Source organism: Telmatherina bonti, assembly GCF_933228915.1.
Source record: "Telmatherina bonti genome assembly, chromosome: 24".
Lineage (NCBI taxonomy): Eukaryota > Metazoa > Chordata > Actinopteri > Atheriniformes > Telmatherinidae > Telmatherina > Telmatherina bonti.
The window spans coordinates 5853789-5866850 of record NC_136633.1 but is presented as its reverse complement, the minus strand read 5'-3'; the positions used below and the strand labels follow the sequence as shown (position 1 = coordinate 5866850).

At 50.0% G+C, this 13062-nt stretch overlaps 2 protein-coding genes across 4 annotated transcripts in view; one reads left to right on the top strand and one right to left on the bottom strand.

Annotated features, from left to right (window-relative positions):
- The window catches only part of setdb2 (SET domain bifurcated histone lysine methyltransferase 2), a gene marked incomplete at its 3' end in the record, with an annotated part of 41395 nt that extends 33380 nt beyond the window's left edge, over positions 1-8015 (bottom strand). The window contains exons 1-2 of the mRNA XM_079263853.1: positions 7891-8015; positions 6253-6366 (exon numbers count right to left, since the gene is read on the bottom strand). Coding sequence (XP_079119979.1) covers positions 6253-6366; positions 7891-7921 — 145 coding nt within the window. The 5' untranslated portion in view covers positions 7922-8015. The remainder of the gene's footprint in view (positions 1-6252; positions 6367-7890) is intronic.
- The window catches only part of LOC306773809 (uncharacterized protein), an 11909-nt gene continuing 6203 nt past the window's right edge, over positions 7357-13062 (top strand). Inside the window, exons 1-7 of one of the 3 annotated variants that reach the window (XM_079263728.1) lie at positions 7357-7375; positions 11414-11693; positions 11767-11889; positions 11990-12222; positions 12300-12437; positions 12511-12698; positions 12770-12849. In XM_079263728.1, the coding sequence (XP_079119854.1) occupies positions 11507-11693; positions 11767-11889; positions 11990-12222; positions 12300-12437; positions 12511-12698; positions 12770-12849 (949 nt within the window). In that variant the 5' untranslated portion in view covers positions 7357-7375; positions 11414-11506. Of the gene's footprint in view, positions 7376-8901; positions 9173-11413; positions 11694-11766; positions 11890-11989; positions 12223-12299; positions 12438-12510; positions 12699-12769; positions 12850-13062 lie in introns of those variants that run through there. The other 2 variants (XM_079263726.1, XM_079263727.1) reach the window with 2 other exon arrangements.

Below are 13062 nucleotides of genomic sequence, written 5' to 3'. Positions count from 1 at the left end.
GGAACGTCAGCAGGAACAACAGGAGGATTGTCAGCAGGAACAATGACAGGAAACAACAGCAGGAACATCACCAGGAACAACAACAGGAACAACGACAGGAACAACAACAGGAACAACAACAGGAATGTCAGCAGGAACAACGACAGGAACGTCAGCAGGAACAACGACAGGAACGTCAGCAGGAACAACGACAGGAACGTCAGCAGGAACAACGACAGGAACGACAACAGGAACAACAACAGGAACGACAACAGGAACAACAGGAGGATTGTCAGCAGGAACAATGACAGGAAACAACAGCAGGAACATCACCAGGAACAACAACAGGAACAACGACAGGAACAACAACAGGAACAACAACAGGAATGTCAGCAGGAACAACGACAGGAACGTCAGCAGGAACAACGACAGGAACGTCAGCAGGAACAACGACAGGAACGACAACAGGAACAACAACAGGAACGACAACAGGAACAACAGGAGGATTGTCAGCAGGAACAACGACAGGAACGTCAGCAGGAACAACAGGAGGATTGTCAGCAGGAACAACGACAGGAACGTCAGCAGGAACAACGACAGGAACGTCAGCAGGAACAACAGGAGGATTGTCAGCAGGAACAACGACAGGAAGGTCAGCAGGAACAACGACAGGAACGTCAGTAGGAACAACGACAGGAACGTCAGCAGGAACAACGACAGGAACGTCAGCAAGAACAACGACAGGAATGTCAGCAGGAACAACGACAGGAACGACAACAGGAACAACAGGAGGATTGTCAGCAGGAACAACGACAGGAATGTCAGCAGGAACAACGACAGGAATGTCAGCAGGAACAACGACAGGAATGTCAGCAGGAACAACGACAGGAACGTCAGTAGGAACAACAGCAGGAATGTCAGCAGGAACAACAACAGGAAACGTCAGCAGGAACATCACCAGGAACAACATCAGGAACAACAGGAGGATTGTCAGCAGGAACAACGACAGGAACGTCAGCAGGAACAACGACAGGAACGACAACAGGAACAACGACAGGAACGACAACAGGAACAACAGGAGGATTGTCAGCAGGAACAACGACAGGAATGTCAGCAGGAACAACGACAGGAACGTCAGCAGGAACAACAACAGGAACAACAACAGGAACAACAGGAGGATTGTCAGCAGGAACAACGACAGGAACGTCAGCAGGAACAACGACAGGAGGATTGTCAGCAGGAACAACGACAGGAACGTCAGCAGGAACAACGACAGGAATGTCAGCAGGAACAACGACAGGAATGTCAGCAGGAACAACGACAGGAACGTCAGCAGGAACAACGACAGGAACGTCAGCAGGAACAACGACAGGAACGTCAGCAGGAACAACGACAGGAACGTCAGCAGGAACAACGACAGGAACAACAGCAGGAATGTCAGCAGGAACAACAACAGGAAACGTCAGCAGGAACATCACCAGGAACAACATCAGGAACAACAGGAGGATTGTCAGCAGGAACAACGACAGGAACGTCAGCAGGAACAACGACAGGAACGTCAGCAGGAACAACGACAGGAACGTCAGCAGGAACAACGACAGGAACGTCAGTAGGAACAACGACAGGAACGTCAGCAGGAACAACGACAGGAATGTCAGCAGGAACAACGACAGGAACGTCAGCAGGAACAACGACAGGAACGTCAGCAGGAACAACGACAGGAACGTCAGCAGGAACAACGACAGGAACGTCAGCAGGAACGACGACAGGAACGTCAGCAGGAACAACAACAGGAACAACAGCAGGAATGTCAGCAGGAACAACAACAGGAACAACAGCAGGAATGTCAGCAGGAACAACAGCAGGAACAACAACAGGAATGTCAGCAGGAACAACAACAGGAACAACAACAGGAACGACACCAGGAACAACAACAGGAATGTCAGCAGGAACAACAACAGGAACAACAGCAGGAAAAACAACAGGAACATCAGCAGGAACAACAACAGGAATGTCAGCAGGAACAACAGGAACAACAGCAGGAATGTCAGCAGGAACAACAACAGGAACAACAGCAGGAACAACAACAGGAATGTCAGCAGGAACAACAACAGGAACAACAACAGGAATGTCAGCAGGAACAACACCAGGAACAACGACAGGAATGTCAGCAGGAACAACAACAGGAACGACAGCAGGAACAACAGCAGGAATGTCAGCAGGAACAACAACAGGAACAACAGCAGGAATGTCAGCAGGAACAACAACAGGAACAACAGCAGGAATGTCAGCAGGAACAACGACAGGAACAACAGCTGGAATGTCAGCAGGAACAACGACAGGAACGTCAGCAGGAACAACAGGAGGATTGTCAGCAGGAACAACGACAGGAAACAACAGCAGGAACATCACCAGGAACAACAACAGGAACATCACCAGGAACAACAACAGGAACAACGACAGGAACAACAACAGGAACAACGACAGGAACGTCAGCAGGAACAACGACAGGAACGTCAGCAGGAACAACGACAGGAACGACAACAGGAACGACGACAGGAACGTCAGCAGGAACAACGACAGGAACGTCAGCAGGAACAACGACAGGAACGTCAGCAGGAACAACAACAGGAACGACAACAGGAACAACGACAGGAAACGTCAGCAGGAACAACGACAGGAACGTCAGCAGGAACAACGACAGGAACGTCAGCAGGAACAACGACAGGAACGTCAGCAGGAACAACGACAGGAACGTCAGTAGGAACAACAGCAGGAATGTCAGCAGGAACAACAACAGGAAACGTCAGCAGGAACATCACCAGGAACAACATCAGGAACAACAGGAGGATTGTCAGCAGGAACAACGACAGGAACGTCAGCAGGAACAACGACAGGAACGTCAGCAGGAACAACGACAGGAACAACAGCAGGAACAACAGCAGGAATGTCAGCAGGAACAACAACAGGAAACGTCTGCAGGAACATCACCAGGAACAACTGGAGGATTGTCAGCAGGAACAACGACAGGAACGTCAGCAGGAACAACGACAGGAACGTCAGTAGGAACAACGACAGGAACGTCAGCAGGAACAACGACAGGAACGTCAGCAGGAACAACGACAGGAACGTCAGTAGGAACAACGACAGGAACGTCAGCAGGAACAACGACAGGAACGTCAGCAGGAACAACAACAGGAGGATTGTCAGCAGGAACAACGACAGGAACGTCAGCAGGAACAACGACAGGAACGTCAGCAGGAACAACGACGGGAATGTCAGCAGGAACAACGACAGGAACGTCAGCAGGAACAACGACAGGAACGTCAGCAGGAACAACGACAGGAACAACAGCAGGAATGTCAGCAGGAACAACAGCAGGAATGTCAGCAGGAACAACAACAGGAACAACAGCAGGAATGTCAGCAGGAACAACAACAGGAACGACATTAGGAACAACAACAGGAATGTCAGCAGGAACAACAACAGGAACAACAACAGGAACAACAGCTGGAATTTCAGCGGGAACAACAACAGGAACAACAGGAGGATTGTCAGCAGGAACAACGACAGGAAACAACAGCAGGAACATCACCAGGAACAACAACAGGAACAACGACAGGAACGTCAGCAGGAACAACGACAGGAACAACGACAGGAACGTCAGCAGGAACAACGACAGGAACGTCAGCAGGAACAACAACAGGAACAACAGCAGGAACAACAGCAGGAATGTCAGCAGGAACAACAACAGGAACAACAGCAGGAATGTCAGCAGGAACAACAACAGGAATGTCAGCAGGAACAACAACAGGAACAACAGCAGGAATGTCAGCAGGAACAACAACAGGAACAACAACAGGAATGTCAGCAGGAACAACAACAGGAACAACAGCAGGAATGTCAGCAGGAACAACAACAGGAACAACAGCAGGAACAACGACAGGAACGTCAGCAGGAAATACGACAGGAACAACAACAGGAACAACAGCAGGAATGTCAGCAGGAACAACAACAGGAACGTCAGCAGGAACAACAGGAGGATTGTCAGCAGGAACAATGACAGGAAACAACAGCAGGAACATCACCAGGAACAACAACAGGAACAACGACAGGAACAACAACAGGAACAACAACAGGAATGTCAGCAGGAACAACGACAGGAACGTCAGCAGGAACAACGACAGGAACGTCAGCAGGAACAACGACAGGAACGTCAGCAGGAACAACGACAGGAACGTCAGCAGGAACAACGACAGGAACGACAACAGGAACAACAACAGGAACGACAACAGGAACAACAGGAGGATTGTCAGCAGGAACAATGACAGGAAACAACAGCAGGAACATCACCAGGAACAACAACAGGAACAACGACAGGAACAACAACAGGAACAACAACAGGAATGTCAGCAGGAACAACGACAGGAACGTCAGCAGGAACAACGACAGGAACGTCAGCAGGAACAACGACAGGAACGACAACAGGAACAACAACAGGAACGACAACAGGAACAACAGGAGGATTGTCAGCAGGAACAACGACAGGAACGTCAGCAGGAACAACAGGAGGATTGTCAGCAGGAACAACGACAGGAACGTCAGCAGGAACAACGACAGGAACGTCAGCAGGAACAACAGGAGGATTGTCAGCAGGAACAACGACAGGAAGGTCAGCAGGAACAACGACAGGAACGTCAGTAGGAACAACGACAGGAACGTCAGCAGGAACAACGACAGGAACGTCAGCAAGAACAACGACAGGAATGTCAGCAGGAACAACGACAGGAACGACAACAGGAACAACAGGAGGATTGTCAGCAGGAACAACGACAGGAATGTCAGCAGGAACAACGACAGGAATGTCAGCAGGAACAACGACAGGAATGTCAGCAGGAACAACGACAGGAACGTCAGTAGGAACAACAGCAGGAATGTCAGCAGGAACAACAACAGGAAACGTCAGCAGGAACATCACCAGGAACAACATCAGGAACAACAGGAGGATTGTCAGCAGGAACAACGACAGGAACGTCAGCAGGAACAACGACAGGAATGTCAGCAGGAACAACGACAGGAACGTCAGCAGGAACAACGACAGGAACAACAACAGGAACAACAGGAGGATTGTCAGCAGGAACAACGACAGGAACGTCAGCAGGAACAACGACAGGAGGATTGTCAGCAGGAACAACGACAGGAACGTCAGCAGGAACAACGACAGGAATGTCAGCAGGAACAACGACAGGAATGTCAGCAGGAACAACGACAGGAACGTCAGCAGGAACAACGACAGGAACGTCAGCAGGAACAACGACAGGAACGTCAGCAGGAACAACGACAGGAACAACAGCAGGAATGTCAGCAGGAACAACAACAGGAAACGTCAGCAGGAACATCACCAGGAACAACATCAGGAACAACAGGAGGATTGTCAGCAGGAACAACGACAGGAACGTCAGCAGGAACAACGACAGGAACGTCAGCAGGAACAACGACAGGAACGTCAGCAGGAACAACGACAGGAACGTCAGTAGGAACAACGACAGGAACGTCAGCAGGAACAACGACAGGAATGTCAGCAGGAACAACGACAGGAACGTCAGCAGGAACAACGACAGGAACGTCAGCAGGAACAACGACAGGAACGTCAGCAGGAACGACGACAGGAACGTCAGCAGGAACGACGACAGGAACGTCAGCAGGAACGACGACAGGAACGTCAGCAGGAACAACGACAGGAACGTCAGCAGGAACAATGACAGGAACGTCAGCAGGAACAACAAATGGAGGATTGTCAGTAGGAACATCAACGTTCTTTGTCTGGTTTTCTCCTTTTGCAGACATGAAACATCACACACTCAAAGCGACCAAACATTCGTCGCCTTAACCCTTAAAAGGTCAGTTTAAAACCCGATTTCATCTGTTACACCATACAAAAAATATGAATTATTTTATATTCTATAAATATGGACCAAATGGTTTACAAAAAGTGTTAAAGTTTTAGTAGTTTTGAGCAGGTTTGCAGTAGTTAAAGGGGAAAAATGCTAATGTTTGACGGCTTTCTAAGTTTTGGACATTTTTGGCCTATAAGGTCACCTGACGGGCTGCAGAACACTTTTACAGAGTATCACAGATGTGTGGGAGGAGGAGGGAAGGTAAAACCATGACCAGAGAGAAGAATTACTACACGTATCCATCCCAGAAGAAACATTTTCACCTAAAGAAGCACCACAAGGCCTGAGTAGGACCAACGCTGAGGACGGTGCGTACCTTTATCTGTGGCCGTGTTTTTCTTCACCACTCTCTTCAGGTGGTCCAGGTACTCAGAAACCCAACTGAAAACCTGGTCCACGTCCTCCTCGGTCCAGAAGGTTTTGGCCTTTTCTGCAAAATACATCAGGAGATTTTACATATCACACAGTCTGGACCTTTCAGACCAGATGCAGGCCTTCAGACCATCAGGTCTATCAGACTTTGCACATATCCACATATCCAGGCAGCTTATTCCAGGTGTGTAAACCCTTTACTACACCTGTAAAACCACTCACACTTGTGAAAATGGTGATGGGTGTCAGCTCCTCCACTGACTCCTGGATTGCTGACTACCTGTCTGGCAGACCTCAGCATGTGCGGCTGGGGAACACCCTGTCTGATACTGTGGTCAGTAATGTAGGAGCTCCGCAGGGCACTGTCCTGTCTCCTTTCCTGTTCACTCTGTACACCTCTGATTTCCAGTACAGCTCCGGGTCCTGCCACCTGCAGAAGTTCTCTGATGACTCTGCGGTGGTGGGGTGTATCGGGGATGGACAGGAGATGGAGTACAGGACACTGATTGCAGACTTTGTGAAGTGGTCCCAGGCTAACCATCTGCTCCTGAATGTGGACAAGACAAAGGAGCTGGTCATCGACTTCAGGAGAAAGAGGACACCAGTGGAGCCCATCACCATCCAGGGCTCAGAGGTGGAGATAGTGGACTGCTACAAATATCTCGGAGTCCATGTGAACAGCAGACTAGACTGGAGGGACAACTGTAATGCTGTTTACAAGAAGGGCATGAGCAGAATGTACTTCCTGAGGAAGCTCAGGTCTTTCAATGTGTGCAGTAAACTGCTGGAGATCTTTTACCAGTCTGTGGTCTCCAGCACCCTGTACTTCGCTGTGGCCTGCTGGGGCAGCAGTATATCCAAAAGGGACATCTCTCGGATTGACAAACTGATCCGCAAAGCTGGACAGGTGGTTGGCTGTCAACTGGAGACATTTGTGACAGTGAGGGACAGGGGGACTCTGGACAAACTGCTCTCTATTATAGACAATCCTGCTCATCCACTCCACCGGACTGTAGAGGGGCAAAGGAGCTCCTTCTCCAATAGACTTTTACAGCTGCGCTGTCACAGTGAGCGCTACAAGAACACATTCTTACCATTCTCTATACAGATGTACAATAACTCCCCACTTTGTGACAGATAACTAACATTCATTTCAAAGCCTCTGTGTAAACTGGCACTGCATTTAGTCACATGTTGTATATATTGTAAATTTCTAAATTTCCATATTCTATACTGCTAATTTTACTTTAGATAGTTTTATTTATCTTTTATCTTTGTAAAAGTGTACATATTCCAGATTGCTTTATGGATAGTACCTATTCTATTTTATTATTATTATTTACTTTTTTTTTCTTACCTAATATTGCTGTTCTATTTCTTCCTCTATTGCTGTTCTGAGCTACTGTGACAACAGAATTTCCCTTGTGGATGAATAAAGTCTGTCTAAGTCTAAGTCTAAAACCTGTTTTATGTGACTCCTCTCCAGCTTTACTACCAGTGATAACTAACTACTATTATCACCTGTTTCGGCAGTAAGCAGCACATTTTATCTACTAAACACCTGTGAGATCTTTATTCTTACCAACTTCATGTGGATCCAACAGGTCTGCCATGTTTGTGGACGTTAGCCTGCTAGCACGCAGCTAGCTGAACCGGTAACACGTTAAAAACAAAATCCCGCAGCTGAACATGAACCATCAGCGGGATGGCGGAGAAGTCCGTCCCTAGAACCGCTTACTGCACCAGCTACTCGGTTAAATCAGGTTAAATGGAGTAGTTTAGCTCCATCCCGACCAGGTTAGCCTGGTTGATTCATTCAGCTGTGTAGCTGCTAAGCTAACTGCTAAGCTAACAGCAGCGCATCAGTAAAACAACATAAAACTTCCATTAAAAAACAAAACGCGACAAGCGGAATATAAAGTTAAATTATTAAAAAGTACATTTAAAAAAAATATTCCCGATTTTCCACGTGCATATCAATCTGTACTGATTTACGCAAACGCGTCTAAATGGTCCAAATAGGTCGCCGTAGTTCTGACCCGGTGGCGGTCTGGCACTGATGTCTATGGTCTGGCAGGTAAAAATGAGAAGTAAAATTTTAACTTAATAATGTAATGTGCTGCCAAAGTCAACATAAAAATCAAAATTACATGTTTTTATTGGTACAATAAACAAAGCAAAAATAGATTTAAATATAAAATATATGAAAACTTGATTAATCACATTAAACTATCACTTCTTTTTATGCGTCTGTTAATTCCTAAATTATTTAACCAAGCATTCACCATGTGGAGTTTTAGGCCCAAACTCCACATGGTGAAAATAAACACACACACACACACACACACACACACACACACACACACACACACATATATATATATATATATATATATATATATATATATAAATTTTTTTTTTTTTTTTTTTTTTTTTAATATAAATTTATAAGAGTTATTTGCTACCAATCTTGAAACATTGGTGCGTGCACACTGCCTGCAAGCCTAAACCAAGGGAAAATATTCACTTCGGAAGCTAACAGCGCTTCGCTTTTTGTTTTGGCCTCGTCAGGCACCGTACTCATGCACCCTTACAAAATGAAAACATGAACAACCTGGAGAGCGGATTTATAACCAAGTTCTGTAGAAAAGTATCATTAAATGAGCGTGACTTGTGTATGGGAACTCTGGAAAGTGTCACTGGTTTAACTGGAAGCTGTGGTGATAAACTGTTAGCTGTAGGTGCTAACGTTAGCCACTTCCGGTTTAGTTTGGTAACAGTTTGGTAACAAAATTATACAAGTTTAGATCACACATGTTCACACCGCCACGCGACGGTACAGCACGAGGCTCCGCGCGCTGAAGGTATCACTTAGTTTTATTTGTGCTTTAAATCAGTTCTCTCTATCTATATGTCTATCTATCTCTCTATCTATCTGTCTGTCTGTCTGTCTATATGTATATCTATCTATCTGTCGCTATGTCTATATGTCTATCTGTCTGTCTGTCTATATGTATATCTATATCTATATGTCTATATATCAATCTATCTCTATACAATTAAAGGAAAACAGCAAAACAAAATTTTTATTGAAATAAACTAACTAGTTTATTATAAATAAATTAACGAAATAAATTAAATTAATCCATTTAACTTTTCACAACTAGTTAAATTAGTTGAATAAAAAATTTTATGTAATAATTATTATTTTAATATTTTTCTTTTTCTTTGTTCATTTTGGTTTAATGTTTTAATATTATTGGAAAAGATATTTATTTGTTTATTCATGCAACAGCATGTTGGTTTATTTACGTTGTATTTTTACTCCATTACAGAAGAACCTAACAAGGCGGTCCAGTCCCAGTACCAGGTCCCAGTCCCAGTCCCAGGTCCCAGTCCCAGTACCAGATCCCAGATCCCAGATCCCAGTACCAGTCCCAGGTCCCAGTCCCAGATCCCAGTCCCAGATCCCAGTACCAGATCCCAGTACCAGGTCCCAGATCCCAGTACCAGTACCAGTCCCAGGTCCCAGTCCCAGTCCCAGTACCAGATCCCAGGTCCCAGTCCCAGTCCCAGATCCCAGTACCAGTCCCAGTACCAGATCCCAGTACCAGATCCCAGTACCAGGTCCCAGTACCAGGTCCCAGTCCCAGTCCCAGGTTCCAGTCCCAGTCCCAGATCCCAGATCCCAGGTCCCAGTACCAGATCCCAGTACCAGTCCCAGGTCCCAGTCCCAGATCCCAGATCCCAGTCCCAGTACCAGATCCCAGTACCAGTCCCAGGTCCCAGTCCCAGGTCCCAGTCCCAGGTCCCAGTCCCAGATCCCAGTACCAGGTCCCAGTACCAGATCCCAGTACCAGGTCCCAGTCCCAGTCCCAGATCCCTGTCCCAGATCCCAGTCCCAGTACCAGATCCCAGTACCAGATCCCAGTACCAGGTCCCAGTACCAGGTCCCAGTCCCAGTCCCAGGTTCCAGTCCCAGTCCCAGATCCCAGATCCCAGTCCCAGTACCAGATCCCAGTACCAGTCCCAGGTCCCAGTCCCAGGTCCCAGTACCAGGTCCCAGTACCAGATCCCAGTACCAGGTCCCAGTACCAGATCCCAGTACCAGGTCCCAGTCCCAGATCCCTGTCCCAGATCCCAGTCCCAGTACTAGATCCAAGTACCAGTCCCAGGTCCCAGTACCAGGTACCAGATCCCAGTACCAGATCCCAGCCCCAGGTCCCAGTACCAGGTCCCAGTAACAGATCCCAGTCCCAGGTCCCAGTACCAGATCCCAGGTCCCAGTACCAGATCCCAGTACCAGTCCCAGGTCCCAGTCCCAGATCCCAGTCCCAGATCCCAGTACCAGTCCCAGGTCCCAGTCCCAGATCCCAGTCCCAGATCCCAGTACCAGATCCCAGTACCAGGTCCCAGATCCCAGTACCAGTACCAGTCCCAGGTCCCAGTCCCAGTCCCAGTACCAGATCCCAGGTCCCAGTCCCAGTCCCAGATCCCAGTACCAGTCCCAGTACCAGATCCCAGTACCAGATCCCAGTACCAGGTCCCAGTCCCAGTCCCAGGTTCCAGTCCCAGTCCCAGATCCCAGTCCCAGTACCAGATCCCAGTACCAGTCCCAGGTCCCAGTCCCAGGTACCAGGTCCCAGTCCCAGGTCCCAGTACCAGGTCCCAGTACCAGATCCCAGTACCAGGTCCCAGTACCAGATCCCAGTACCAGGTCCCAGTCCCAGTCCCAGTCCCAGATCCCTGTCCCAGATCCCAGTCCCAGTACTAGATCCAAGTACCAGTCCCAGGTCCCAGTACCAGGTACCAGATCCCAGTACCAGATCCCAGCCCCAGGTCCCAGCCCCAGGTCCCAGCCCCAGGTCCCAGCCCCAGGTCCCAGTACCAGGTCCCAGTAACAGATCCCAGTCCCAGGTCCCAGGTCCCAGTACCAGATCCCAGTCCCAGGTCCCAGTCCCAGATCCCAGTCCCAGGTCCCAGTACCAGGTCCCAGGTCCCAGTACCAGATCCCAGTACCAGGTCCCAGTACCAGATCCCAGTACCAGTCCCAGGTCCCAGTCCAGCAACTGGGACGCTGTAACTCTGTGTTTTATTCCCAGTAGCAGTTAAACATCCTGCCGTAGGAGGAAACTGGGACTTCGGGTGTTCTGACTCTTCTTCTGCTGCCGCTGCAGCTGATTGGTCCGTCTGCCGTGATGTCAGCAGCACGCCGCTCGGTGTCGGAGGCGTTCTGGGCGATGTGTGCGGCCGACTCCATGTCCATGCCGGTCCACTGGTACTACGACATCCAGGACATCAGGCGGGACTTTGGAGGATGGATCTCAGGCTTCAACGCTCCTGCAGACCGACACCCGTCCAGCATCCTCACCCTGTCCAACACCGGTACCGGCGCCGCTCCACCACAACATGGCGACGAGGAGGAGGCGGGGCTTAACTGGCTCTTGTTGTGTTGCAGCGGGTAGCGGTCGCAGCGCCTGGGCGTCCGGCGCCAAGCGGGCGGACGTGGTCGGCAGCGTCATCCTCCACGACAAGCTGGACTTATGGCGGTCCTCGGACGGCTCGGTCCACTACCACCGAGGTTCTACTGGTTCTGCTGGTTCTAGTGGTTCTAGTTCTACTGGTTCTGCTGGTTCTGGTTCTGGTTCTCTCTCTGACGTTGTCTCTGCGTGGCGCTGCAGGTCTCCGGGCGGGGGACAACACGCTGAACGTCCTCTGCTCGCTGCGGGCGGCGCGGTCTCTGGTCGCCGGACGCTTCGCCGACGCCTCGCAGCCGGACGCTCGAGCCGCCGTCCTGTCGGACTACGTCCGCTTCATGACCACGCCCGGCTCGCACGCCGACACATACGCCGAGTCCTTCCACCGCTCCTTCTTCGCCGACTGGCAGGACGGCAGACCGACGTCTCCCAGTGAGGTAAAGCCAGTGCTCCCAGTCCGTCTGCTGGGAAGGTCCCGCCTGTCCTGTCTGACCGGGTTCTGCTGGTTCTCCAGGTTCTGACGTTTGCAGAGAAGCGGTCCAGGCAGAGACTCGGCTCCTCCCTCCCTGACGGCCAGCTGGACGCCATCGGCTGCCTTCCCATGACCCTCCCCTTCCTCCTGCTGTCCGCCTCGGCCAATGAGGAGCAAGCGGTGAGCCAGTCCGACCAGTTTGATCCGGATCCGTCCCAGACGGCCCGCCGTCTTCACGCTCCTCTGTCCGCAGGTCTCAGCAGCCGTGGAGTTCGTGAAGCTCACCCATCCTCACCCCAAAGTCCCCGAGTACGTGTCGCTCTACAGCCGGGCGCTGCACGCCGTGCTGGGCGGAGCCAGCGTCCGCCAGCAGGCCGAGCACGCCCTGAGGCGTCTGGACGCCTGGGAGACCTGCCAGAGCTACAGCCGCAAGGCCGCCAGGTCAGACTGGTTCCCGCCAGACCGCCGTCCTCCTGGACGTCCCGGTTTAACGCCTGTCCTGGATGTTTTAGGTTCCCCGAGTCCTCCCAGGAGCGGCTGAGGGTCCACCAGAGCGCCGTGAACTACCTCGGCCTGGCGTGCTACAACAAAGGTCAGAGGTCAACATTGTTGTTTTTTTTTCTTCTTTTAGGAAAATAATGAACAGAAAATGTTTAGTTTAGACCCGCCCACCAGACCGGCTCACAGGGTCTGAACGCTCCGAGAGGACGGTGCGTCTGCGTTCGACTGCAGACAGTCCTGCAGTTCTTCTGACTGGAAGCGGGAGATCGGGGACCTGCCAATCAAAAGGACACGCCCCTAAATA